Here is a 12,743-nt window from a genome sequence, read left to right as displayed (position 1 = left end):
TACCCCCTTTCGGCTCTACAGATACTTTAATAAAATATTGTATACCTATAGGTACATATTATACATACCTTAGTTTGTTGCCACATGATACGAGTGACAGGCACAAGTTTGGGCATAAATTCCACTATTTTCTTATCGAAGCGTTGTTTACAGAAGTATCCTGCGCTGATTGTATCTGAAATTTTTATTATTTTATAACCAATGATCGAAAGATGAAGTTTTTCATATCAAGCACAAATCAAAATGCCGAATAAGAAGGGAGTGAATGTCAGTATGATGAGTGACGGGGAAGAATGGAAGCGAAAGACATATTGCGCCGACCCCAAATAAAATTGGGAACAAGACAGGAAGAAGAAGAAGATAATATTACCAAATATTTTGTCCATTGAAATCGTGCTGGGTAGTGTACAATTGAAAATGTTAAACTGTCTCTTCAGACGTGGCGGGATATCGTTTCGACCACCACCTAGAATCATTCAGATGTTTTTTCATCCGATACACAAAGACAGGATATGCTACCGGTTTCTAAATCATCCAAATCTCCATTAGAAGGAATACCTGGATGAATCATAGCCCCAAACATCTGGATATCGGCTATGGTCGTGAAGTCTCCAGGCTTGTCAAGAGAGAAGAAACCTCCGCATTCCATCATTTGTCGGACTATTTCGTTGGTCACCTGAAGTAATTCAACAATGATATTTAACTAGCTCCCTAAGTTTTCTCTTGCGTCCTTTGGGAACAATTCCTCGTAACCGGATTAAAGAGTAGCCTTAAAATACTGAGAATGGACAATCTAACACAAAAGCGATAGGCTACTTTTTATCCAGGTGCGTAATATAGTTCAGGGGACGTGGTGAGTGCCGGGCTCGTGTTTGAATTGTTCGAGTCACCCCGCCCGACCCTGGCACATAAAGGGCTTAAGAAGGAACATGAAGCAGTAAGAGTCTGACATCCTGACTTTCCCATCAGAAAAGGGGGCGTGGGTAAAACCGCTGCTAGAAGTCAGTATGTAACATATTTTACCTGATCCCCCCACTCGTTGACGACGGGCATATTAATATCGTCTACGAAGACAGTCATGGCCCTTCCACCTGGAGGCCCGTACGTCATACCTACTCTCTTCTCCACGTACGACTCTATAATACGCTGAGAATAAAAATAAGAACCATTTATTTGCACAGAATATGAGTATACAAAAGATGACAAAATAGAAACTGAAAAGAATCACCATATAGCTGAAACAAACTAGTATCATAGATCTGTTACTGGTGCATGTCTAACCTATCTTTCACTTGCTTTCAAATTATGTATTTGAAATATGTCTTTGGTGATTTATTCAATGCATAAATGAATTTTTTGGTAATGTATGTCACAGATACATATTTTTTTTGTCAACAATTAGATTCCAAAGATTTTAAGATATACCTGGAACATATTAGGCGTAGTGGCAGACGAGAAGTTGATAATCTTGAACAGTTTGACCTCATTATCGTACTTCATCATGTAACTCTTCAACATGACAGTCTTTGCGGTGCCTTGTTCACCAATCAGTAGCACCGCCTTGTCTTGAGAAGCGATAGTGGTGATCAAGAACGTGATGCAAACGTTATCGATATTCGGCACAAGGATAGAAGCGTACTCAGGTACGGAATCAGAGGGGTATATGTAGTCCTCCACGCTTTCAGACCTGAATAAGAAAAAATATCTTTGAATTATTTGTATAATATGATAACTGACATCCTTGGCAGTCGTTACGGGTAGTCAAAACCCAGTAAGTCTGACCGAAGTCTTGACAAGGGGGAATTGGGTTGCCTTGGTAACTGGGTTGAGGAGGTCAGATAGGTAGTCGCTCCTCGTAAAACATTGGTACTCGGCTGCGTCCGGTTAGATGAGGCAGATGAAAATAAATCAGATAAACAGAAGAACTAACCAATGTTCCCATTGTCCGCTGGGATTAACATTGTACTCGAAAGGCATGACCCATTCCTTAGACTTGGCGCCAGGCCAGTCCATCTTCACGGGAAGCTTGGTCATGAACTCGGACATCCGGGTCCTCATGTCCAGCTCGAGAACTGCTCCCAACGACCACATCATGGCAAAGATGAAGAGGCGCTCAAGGTGACGGTCGGAGTGAGCCTCTGCAAATATTTATGACTATATGCAAATATTCAGTGTACAGTGGCTTTCGTGATAATACACTTGCAAGACCGATAAGGTAGTAAAATTTTACTTCAAATACTTAAAACTTCGAAATACGTGACTACATAAATCAAGCCTGGTTTTAGGGGTTCAAAATAATATCAGACACCATGTTGAATATACAATTTAGTGTGTACATGCCGTTCATGAGAAATCGATTGATTGAAACTATTTTATACTTGTCACATAATGTAGTTATTACTTACTGCCGCCAGGTACTTCAATTTGTAGTAATCCTATCAATACATCGATACATTGTCTGAAAAGAAAGGAATAGCAAAACACATCATACCAAAGCCTTTACTACTTGCAAGGATCCAATGTTAAAATTATATCTCTAGTAAGCAAATCCAAAAACAAATAAGCTATTGAAATCCTCAGTATTGCATTTAAACTTCAAGCACATATTAAAGATGTACACTAACCTGATGTAGATAGCTTCTAGAAGTTTCATCTTAGCCACAAGTTTCTGCTGTACATAAGAATGCACCTCGTCATATACTTTATTGAAAGCATGGCGGAAGCAATCGGCTTCTTTCTGGGGACGCTTCTTTAACCACCCCTGAGAAGATATAGGTATCATTGTTCTATGTTTTTTTAAGAATTTGTAAACGAAAGCAATAAAGTATAATTTTGTCCAACTGCTCCATTTGGTGGAAAACCGCACTTAATCTAAGTTCTCTTTTAGCTTTTATAATCCAGTGGCGTATCTACCAAAGTGGACACTGTGAGTATGCCCACAAGCCTAATTTACTTCTTCATTCTATGTACTCCCTTACGTGCTCTCCTTCAATTACTATCCCTCCTTATGTACCTCAATTTCTACTTCCTTATGTAATCCCCCTATGTACTCTCCTTACAAACTCCCTTTTTACCCATTACTCACTTCTAATATAGGCTGCCACTTAAGCACCGATGAGGACAAGAACACCATGCCCATTCGACTGACGGTGGCTGGAGAGGCATTGTCCACGTTATCCGGCTCGAACACCAACTTGCTGTTCTGTGCCATCGTGATGCGGTCACCATTGGCCAGGGTTAACGTCTTATTGTCATCCAACACCGAGTTCAAGTTCTCGATCCAGACGGCGTCCACGGGACCGTCTGGTGAAACAGTAATATTAATAGCTTCACTATTCACGCACCATTTCATCAGCAAGGGCTGATTCCAATAACCTATCTGCTGACATTATCACTAGAGATAGGATTGGGACATTTGATAGACAGCTGCAAAACACCACTTTTAAAACGTCAAATTGACAAAAGATAGTACCTAAAAAGTCACCACTTCCTATGTTTTGGCGGAAAGAGAAGTGGCACAACTAACTCCCCAGCTCTAGTAAACAGATCAAGACATAGGTTATTGAAATCCAAACTAATATTATAAATGCGAAAGTAACTCTGTCTGTCTGTCTGTCTGTCTTTCTGTCTGTCTGTCTGTCTCTTCTTCACGCCTAAACTACTGAACCGATTTGTGTGAAATTTGGTACAGACATAGTTTGAAACTTGAGAAAGGACATAGGATAGTTTTTATTACAAAAAAAATAAGAATAAAATTATTCCGGACATATAGCGCCATCTATTGGTCAAATCAAAAATCTGCTGGTAGTCACTATTCCACGCGAACGAAGTTGCGGGCAAAAGCTAGTGCTCAATAAATCAAGAACAAACCCAAGACGATCCAAGTTGTGTCAGTCTTCTTCACCTTCAACGCTCTGCGCCACAGCGTAGAGAATATACCATCGGTCCAGTCATTGGTAGCGACATCTAAACGGCCGAACATTTGCGGTGCAGTGATGGCCTAAAATATAAATATTTCAACATTGAATCTGCCTTGCACATCTTCAATTTTCTATTCAGCGTCAATATACTACCTTTACCTTATTACTTAATCGTACTGAAACTTAAACTTGTCAAATAGCTTTCCCGCTCTGACGTCAGCCATTTCATACCTCGTACATACGCTATAGCCAACTTCAGATTGATTTGACGAAAACAGTATTCATATAATAAGTGGATGTTTGTTTGATGGTTTGTTTGACAAAGAGAAATGGAAGTGGAAAACTTGCTGTGGAAGCTTGGACAGGAAAAAGAAGAAGAAATATTAATTTGGAATTAATAAGAACCTTAGGATTCATCCTCATCTCCTTGTGTGGTTTTCCAATTTCAGTAAGTGCTGCCATGAGCGTATGTATACATGTGGTTTTGCCCGACCCAGTGGGACCCATCGTCATCAAGCCATGCCGCACCAGAGATGTCTCGAACAACTGAATGATCTTCAAGTTCCAATCTGGATGATTGACTAGCCCAGTGCGTTCGGCCACCAATACTATAGCTCGCTGCATTTCTCTGAATTGCAAAGAAATAATTTAGGATCCCCTTTTATTAGATAGGTACTTAGTAAAATAAATAATTGTTTCACCTTTGGACAGTTTGAGTGAGCTTCATACCAGGGAACAAGTCTTCAATCAATGAAATAAACAAGGGTTCGTCCTCATCTACCAATTTGGACACGTTCATTTCCCTGAAAAATACCATAATACATTAGTATCCTGACACTGGCGTAAATGATTGATGATGTTTTCTAGATATTAATGTGAAGTGTTTGTTTGCTCTCGCGACTGGATTTTTCAAATCGGTCCAGGGTTGAAAAATCTTTCAGTGTACCAAGGAAGGCTACAAGCTACTTTTTATCTGGTTGCCTGAGGTAGTTCCCACAAGACACAAGTAAAACAGCTAGCAGAAGCTAGTTACTAATATTTTCTTACTTTAACACTCTCATCATGATGTTCTCCTCAGTATTTTCAGGATTGGCACGTTTTTGTGCTCCCATAGTTCTCAACACGGACAATATGTTTCGCAATCCGAAATCGTAATGCACTTGCTTTGACAGCTGCTCTTCGCATAGTTTGTATAACGTGAAGAACTTGCGCGCTGTCGGTAATATTACTTAGAATTATTTATCGCAAGTAAACTGTTTCAAAGGTCACTCGGCTACATAGCATAAAGGCTCATTTTCACTGGTTGCATGTAAGAATTCCATGTACTTGGCTTGCCGACCAATGAAATTTAAAGGTAGTTGTTATAAAGTAAGAGTAGTGATGGTCTACCTAAGTTTGCTCAGACCATATCTTTCAAAACAAATGCACGGAAAAGAATAATTCATCATGCATATATATGTGAGAGACGGCAGATAGAAGAGTATGGATGGAGAAAATATGCTGAGCCAGCCTCAAATTAAATTGGGATGTAGGCAGGAGGATAATGATGATGAGGGTCCTATCAACGATTACAACAGGGCTCAAAGGAAATCTAAGAACCAACGAAAATGAGAGCCTAGTAGGAAAATCTGCATAAAGTAGTTTAAAATTAGGATATCATACCTAATACAATGTTATCTTTAAATCCGCAGCTGGCCAACTTGACCCTGATAATGATCTGTCTGTCCGGGACCATCATGGCCACGGAACGGAACTGAATCTTCAAATTTTCAGGCAGTTCTTGTCGACCAGCATAACCCGGGTTCATGGTGATGATGAAGGCAAATTCCGGGTTCAAACTCACTGTGTCGCCATCACTGTTGGTATATTTAATACATTTATTAGTTAATACATAGCAGACACCATTAGATCCGTACAAGCAGTCGTCTATCTAGCTCTTTCTCAATTTTTGGGGTCGACTTCCAGACTCCTCAGTGATTAGAGAGTAGAGAGTACTCCACGTTTTTACGTGGAGCCAATTTGATCTTCTCAACCCAGTTACCTCGGCAACCTGCTACCCCTTCGTAAAACTAATTGTCAGACTTCCTGACTTTGCCGGGGCTGCGGGTTGTTCGAAAGAGATACCGCGGCCCTGGTACATAAAAGGCATATGACGGAACACGACGGTTTTTAGTCAGTAAGAGTCTGACACTCCCTCACCGCTGCTAACCCACAGCGGGAGGGGTCATTTGATGATTTTTGATGTCGGAAAAAAAAAGACTTCCTGATTTCTGACTTCATAAGCCGAATGGCAAAACGTATAAACTGTATTATACGGTAATGTAAGTATGTATCTGTGTTCTTTTTATATTTATTTTAATGATTTGTCAGGCCTTGTAAAACACCGGTACTCAGCTGCATCTGGTTAGACTTGAATCCGACCCCAATATAGTTCTGAAAAGGTCAGTAAAACAGATATCGCGAAAGCACCTGAAGATGAAGAACTCTCTCTTCTCCCTCCTGGCAGTGAGACAGATGTAGATCTGCTGTGCCGCCACAGAGAGCACGGGCAGCTCGATGCGGTTGAACTCGTCGAAGCAGCCCCAAGTGCCCGACTGGGCCAGGCCCTTGTAGATACGGCCCAATCCTGAGAGACAAGGAGTTGGTGAACTATGATACAAATCTACTTAGTAGACTAGCATTTTGTATGTGGCAAATTCAATCGTTGTTGCAAAGTCGCTCATTCTTATTGTGTTACACATTTGTACCACAAAAAATAACAAATGTGCTAACTACTAACTTATGTTTTCCTTAAAATAACATGTTACACATATCAGTTACCAGGTCCCTGACACCAACAAGGCAGAACGTAGTAGACTTTTTAACAAAACCCAATAAATTCGTTATTTTTTATACTATCGAGTGATGGACCTAGTGCTTAAGAAACGTCAAGCTAGTTGCGGGAGGTACCTCGGAAGTCCATCTGGTCGGAGCAGTTGAAGACGATGACGAGCTTGCCGAGGGTGCGGCCCATGTCTTTAGTGGTCTCCGTCTTGCCGGTGCCGGCCGGGCCTGCCGGGGCCCCGCCCATGCTCATACCGATGGCTTGGGAAAGCGTGATGTAGCAACGATCCGTTAGAGGCGTGATTACCAGACGTTCGGTTATGCCTAGGTATTCGTTCTGTGAATTTTTTGATGGTCAAATTAATTGCCATGATCGTTGAGTCGTTGGAAGAACACTCATTTGATATGGTATGGTAAAGGCTTTAGGCTTGTGATGAGAATTAATGTAAGGCATGCATGGATGGTGTCATTTAGACACGCTAAGATAACCTTCGATTAGACCTTGATACGATATAGAAATAAAATTAACTACGCAGCCCTCCTACATAGTATTTTCCTAACGTGTAAGACCGACCTTAATCTAACAACAAACGGAAAGAAATCATAATTACGCCCCAAATAATTTGGGAATAGAGCAGAAAGCAGAATAAGGAGGGACTTAAATTTGATGCAAAAATATAAGTTGTTATAACCTGATATACAAAGTCAACATCTGTGATAGAAACTAGACAGTCATCGGTGTCCTCGATGTAGTAAAATCGAGCTTGCTTTTGCCACTCGAAGTCCCCTGGCGTTTTGATTCTCATCTTCACAAGGTCATCAAAAATGTCCCTAAAACACACCAAAACGTTTATCAACATTTTTACATAAAGCTAGAGGATTTAACAGACATTAAAAATTATATATATTCTTACTAAAATGCAAATAGACTAATAGAGACTGAAGTATGGAACAAGAAAATATGCTGCATTAACCCCGAATAAAAATAGATATGGAATAGGAAGAGAATGATGACAACATTGACATTTTTGAAATAGTACTTTTCTAATACTTCCTCTTCTACAGAGGCATACAAGATAACTACCATTACACCTATCAAAATAATAACACGTGCCTTTGATGTACATGTATAGTGATCATAGTTTCTATCTGTGTTCTGTCTAGAGGAGCCAGATCAGTGATAGTCTGATCAATAAGACCGTTCAGCAAATCGAGGAACTTCTGATTGGTAAGTCTCATGATGAAACGATCTGCCTTTGCTTTTTTCAGGGCATATTCTGCATCGCTTGTCCATAATATTTGCATACCCAAAAGACCAGCCTGGAATCATTACAACACATAGTAAGTACGGTAGACCGCACATCAGTGGTAACTGTCATGCACCTTAGCACAATAGTAATAAGTACGATTTTCCTATAAAGCTGTTCCCACTGACCTGAAGTTGACTGTACTAGTAGACTTGTCATCACTTCCACATGCATAAATTATGATCTAAGACTGAGGTAGATGACTTTTTACAGATTTTATGTAATTTGTTTACCTGGCCCGGGAAATTCCAAAACCCGACTAAAAACTCAAATTCTGGATCGCCTATCATTGTTTGTGCAATGTTAGCAATAATATTTTTGACGGTATTCTTCATTGTATCCAACAAAGTATTTAACCAGATCTGTAACAGTTCAGAGCATGATAAGTTGTGAGTTTTGATGAATATCATCTTGGTAGATAATTATAACATTTATTTTTCTATTTACCTCAACACCACCAACGCAAGCCACGGGTATTTCAAGGGGAATAGATTCTCCATTACTGGAGTTCATCACGACGATTCTCTCCTTATCGTCGAAATCGACTGTGTAGATCGCGTCGAATATACTCGGCAAGTGACCCTGAAATATAATTTTTCAATACAATACTTTCTACTGTAATTCTTCAAGATTTCGAGCAATGAAAAAGCAAACCAACAATTATTCGCGAAATAGGTCCAGCTTTCACAATGGGGGTACTGTACTTGGCTCAAGTAAGCAGGGTGATTGTTTTATAAAAAGATGATAAATAGAAGAAGTTGTGTAATCAAGACAAAGAAAAACAATAAGCGCAAATAAAATAATGTAAAAAAAAATCATAGCTGATACAAATTAGTTCCAACCTGTATAGAATGAGGATCGGAAGCCTGTCCAAGGATCTCCAGCAACACAGGATCGGAGACGAAGAAGAACCTGGGGAAGATGAGACGCTTGGTCTCCAAGTAACCAGTCAGGGACTTCTGGCAAGCTTCAAGCTGGTCATATAAATGCGGCAGGAGTTGCTTCAATGTGTCGTCCGAAGTGCATGTCTCGACACAGTTCACTATGTCACGCGCTCGATACATGATTTTCACGTAAGTTTTGTCGATTCCCTGCATAATGGAAATTGTTTTTTATATATCAGGTAGTGAGAACGAAGAGTCCTTTCGACTGTGCTACATCTTCGTCTAGCATAGTCCAAAAGCCTAGAGTATTTTTCGGTCGCAACATTTCAATCTTCAAAGAAACCTGTCGTGCGACACGGACATCGGACATCGGACACGGAAATTATTCGGGCGACTTCCCTCAAACGGATAATAATAATTGTCAGTTTTATAGGCTACCAGATTAACACGTGTCAACGAGCGTACGAGGGACGCGTGCTCCAAGTCATACATATGTATATACTGCTCATCTGTTTTTAAAATTGTAATACAAAATTCGTACCGCAAATCTCTTGGCTTCCGCCGGCAGTTGCTTGGCGATATCGCCGCCCACAAACACTGCCTCCAGATACATCCATAGATTCTGAACCTGAAGCCACTTCTCCAAAATCTCACTAGTATTCACCAGTTTGTTTATCCAGAGCAAGATGTCTTTCTTAAATGGTGCGTTGTACCTTTATTTTACAGAAATAATCCTAAGTATCTAAAGGTTTTTGAGAGGGTAGAGTAAACATGCTAAAAGTTATACGGAAACTGGCTGTATGTTATTGAAGAAGGTAGATCTTATGTATGCAACGTGGATGAGCATATTGATGTAAAGAGTAAAAGAATGTATCTTGTAAATGTCACACCTATTAGAAGCTAAAGAGTTGAGGATCATCAAAGAGTCTTCAAGCAAGGTGATGATGTCCAACGTGTCCTGTGCCTTAATAAGGAGCTCCCCTCGATTCTTAAAGTTGGCGAATTGTAAATCAATCAGAGCCCAGTCCATCGTCACTTGTTTCAATTTAGCTTCAATGTCCTTCTCTTTCACCGCACTAATGCAAATATCCTGTGGATTCAAGAAATTGATTTTAAGTACATAATTATATTTCTTATTTCTTGTAGGGATTTTTTGAATGAAACAAATCGCGTTACATGATACGTGTTTATTGTCCGAATACAGAATCCTAAGTGCCCTCGCTTACATCTTACATAGGTACACTTAAGTACTACTTAATACTACACTACACGCCCCATCGGCAAAAATAAAAAAAAATACAGTATGTAATTTTTTTTTTATATAAAAAAAACAGAAAAATTTAAACTTAAAATTAAACAATAAACATGTCTTACAATTATTACAAATTATGATATAGCTTAGTCCTATTTTTATGTACGACCTTATCTTTGCCATTATGCGATATTATTACATTCGAACCGTCGTCTCTAATAACATCATAAGGACCGTTGTACACTGGTTCTAATTTATTCTTTCGTGCATCATTTCTTATTAATATACGGTCACCTGCTTTATAACTTACAGAGTTGAGATAAGAATCATAACGGGTTTTCCTATTAATTTTACTTTTAGACAAATTTAGTTTAGCATCATACTGAGATTTCTGTAATCTGTATTTTAGTTCTTTAGCATAATCAGAAAAATTGTACAATGGTTCTAGGGAATTACAAAGATTACTTGGTATATTACAATATTTGCCAAACACTAATTCATAAGGTGAATATCTTGTTTCAGTATGTACTGTAGTGTTGAAAGCAAAACACCAATATTGGAGCCATGTACTCCAGTCAGACTGATTTTCGGTTTGAATTCTTAAATATGTAATTAAATTTTTATGGGTATTTTCTAGAGAACCTATTGTTTGATGATGATAAGCGGTTGACGTAAGATGTGTAATTTTCAATAGTTTACAAACTTGTTGCATTGTACTCGACACGAATTCAGTTCCTCTGTCTGATATAATTTCTCTTGGTATACCGTACCTTAATATAAAATTATTAACTAAAGATGCAGCAACCACCTCAGTATGCTTAGATGTAAGTGGATATGCTTCTACATATTTTGTTAGATCGCACTGTAAACTTAAAATGTAAATATTATTAAAACTATCCTTAGGTAATGGGCCCACTAAATCTAAATATATCCTATCGAATGCACAGTTGCCGTGATTTGTTATAATCATTGGCTCTTTAGTGTGCTTAAAATGTTTGAGTCGTTGACATTGGTCACATCTTTTAACAAAGTCTGTGACGTCATTTTCTAATCCTGGCCAAAAATAACGTTGGCGGATATTATTTAACATCCTTCGAATACCTACATGACCGCTAGTGGGTAACATGTGGTAATCGTTTAATATGACTCGCTGAGTGTCCTTATTATCTACCTTAATGACATTTCTTAGAACACATAATCGTGGACCGGTCCATTTCGTTTGATTGTTTATACTTTGAGCTAGCTCTTTTATCAATTCAACATTATTTTCATTTTTTAATACATACAAACAGTCGACTTTTACTTTATTACAAAAATATGTCAGTTCTCTCATAAAGACATCTCGTGTACAATACGATTGAGAAACTGACTTTATATAAACAATATTTTTATTTGAAGAATACGCGAATAACTCTGTTTCCTCAGTCATATCTTTCTTAATTCGTCTCCATTCATTTTCATCAACAAATATTAATTCTGTATAATTCTTTGGTGGTTTTAGTACTTCGACAACTCTCGGGTGATCAGTCCGATCGTCAGTCTGTGCGTCTTCCACCAAAGTATTATCAAAATTTTTAGAGTCACTTTCAGTCATTTTTTTCTTTTGTGCCCGCGTTAAAACTGATACAATTTTCTCATTCATAGCTTTCAAATCATCACTTGACATACGAATTCGTGATAACGCATCTGCAGCTGCATTATCGCGACCTTTCACATATTCAATCTCAAACATATACTCTTCTAATGCCAATCTGAATTTAGTTAGCCTACTTGACGGGTTTGTCATGTTAAATAAATATATTAGTGGTCGGTGATCTGTTCTAATTACAAATTGTCTACCATAAAGGTAGGGCCGAAAATATTTAACTGACCATACGATCGCTAGTAATTCTTTTTCGATCGTAGGGTATCGGATTTCCGCCTGATTAAGATTACGACTGGCATAAGCTACTGGTTTATTATCACCATTGCATAATACGGAACCGATTGCATAACTTGAGGCATCTGTTTGTAATATAAATGTATTAGACGGATCGAAATTTGGATATTGTAGTATTGGCGGTGTTGTCAACGCCCATTTTAATGAAGAAAAAGCTTTTTCACACTTTTCATTCCATTCAAATCTAGCATATTTACGACAAAGTTTATTTAATTCTAGAGCTTTTTCAGCAAAATTGGGAATGAATTTCCGATAATAGTTTGCGAATGCGACAAATCTTTTTACCTCATCGGTATTTGTTGGTGTTGGGTAATTTTTCACGGATTCAATCTTTTTTGGATCTGGTTTAATACCATCTGCGGATACGATGTGACCTAAAAATAATATTTCTTTACGTAAAAAGTCACATTTTAATGGGTTCAATTTTAGATTAACTTTGCGAAGTCTAGTTAAAATATCCATTAGGTTTTTGTTGTGGGAACTCAAGTTTCTGCCAAAACAAATTATGTTGTCCAAATATACAAAACATTTGTCATAGTTAAGCCCTGACATTGCAACTGTCATTAACCGAGAGAAAGAACTGGGACTAGTTTTAAGACCCATCGGCATACGTGTCAT

At 38.5% G+C, this 12,743-nt stretch overlaps 1 protein-coding gene across 1 annotated transcript in view; it reads right to left on the bottom strand.

Moving 5' to 3' along the window:
• LOC110372416 (dynein axonemal heavy chain 8) overlaps nt 1–12,743 on the bottom strand; it is a 51,393-nt gene that overhangs the window by 18,133 nt on the left and 20,517 nt on the right. The window contains exons 34-56 of the mRNA XM_064041783.1: nt 9,825–10,024; nt 9,476–9,647; nt 8,893–9,141; nt 8,498–8,632; nt 8,284–8,412; nt 7,858–8,063; nt 7,436–7,574; nt 6,870–7,080; nt 6,390–6,546; nt 5,583–5,776; nt 4,968–5,133; nt 4,622–4,723; nt 4,326–4,548; nt 3,871–4,000; nt 3,086–3,303; nt 2,625–2,761; nt 2,406–2,458; nt 1,931–2,138; nt 1,426–1,687; nt 1,024–1,146; nt 559–676; nt 371–466; nt 69–175 (exon numbers count right to left, since the gene is read on the bottom strand). Coding sequence (XP_063897853.1) covers nt 69–175; nt 371–466; nt 559–676; nt 1,024–1,146; nt 1,426–1,687; nt 1,931–2,138; nt 2,406–2,458; nt 2,625–2,761; nt 3,086–3,303; nt 3,871–4,000; nt 4,326–4,548; nt 4,622–4,723; nt 4,968–5,133; nt 5,583–5,776; nt 6,390–6,546; nt 6,870–7,080; nt 7,436–7,574; nt 7,858–8,063; nt 8,284–8,412; nt 8,498–8,632; nt 8,893–9,141; nt 9,476–9,647; nt 9,825–10,024 — 3,735 coding nt within the window. The remainder of the gene's footprint in view (nt 1–68; nt 176–370; nt 467–558; nt 677–1,023; nt 1,147–1,425; nt 1,688–1,930; nt 2,139–2,405; nt 2,459–2,624; nt 2,762–3,085; nt 3,304–3,870; nt 4,001–4,325; nt 4,549–4,621; nt 4,724–4,967; nt 5,134–5,582; nt 5,777–6,389; nt 6,547–6,869; nt 7,081–7,435; nt 7,575–7,857; nt 8,064–8,283; nt 8,413–8,497; nt 8,633–8,892; nt 9,142–9,475; nt 9,648–9,824; nt 10,025–12,743) is intronic.

This window comes from Helicoverpa armigera, chromosome 26, assembly GCF_030705265.1.
Source record: "Helicoverpa armigera isolate CAAS_96S chromosome 26, ASM3070526v1, whole genome shotgun sequence".
Classification (NCBI taxonomy): Eukaryota; Metazoa; Arthropoda; class Insecta; order Lepidoptera; family Noctuidae; genus Helicoverpa; species Helicoverpa armigera.
Note: the sequence above shows the minus strand (reverse complement) of the source record. Positions and strands in the feature narration are given on the sequence as shown.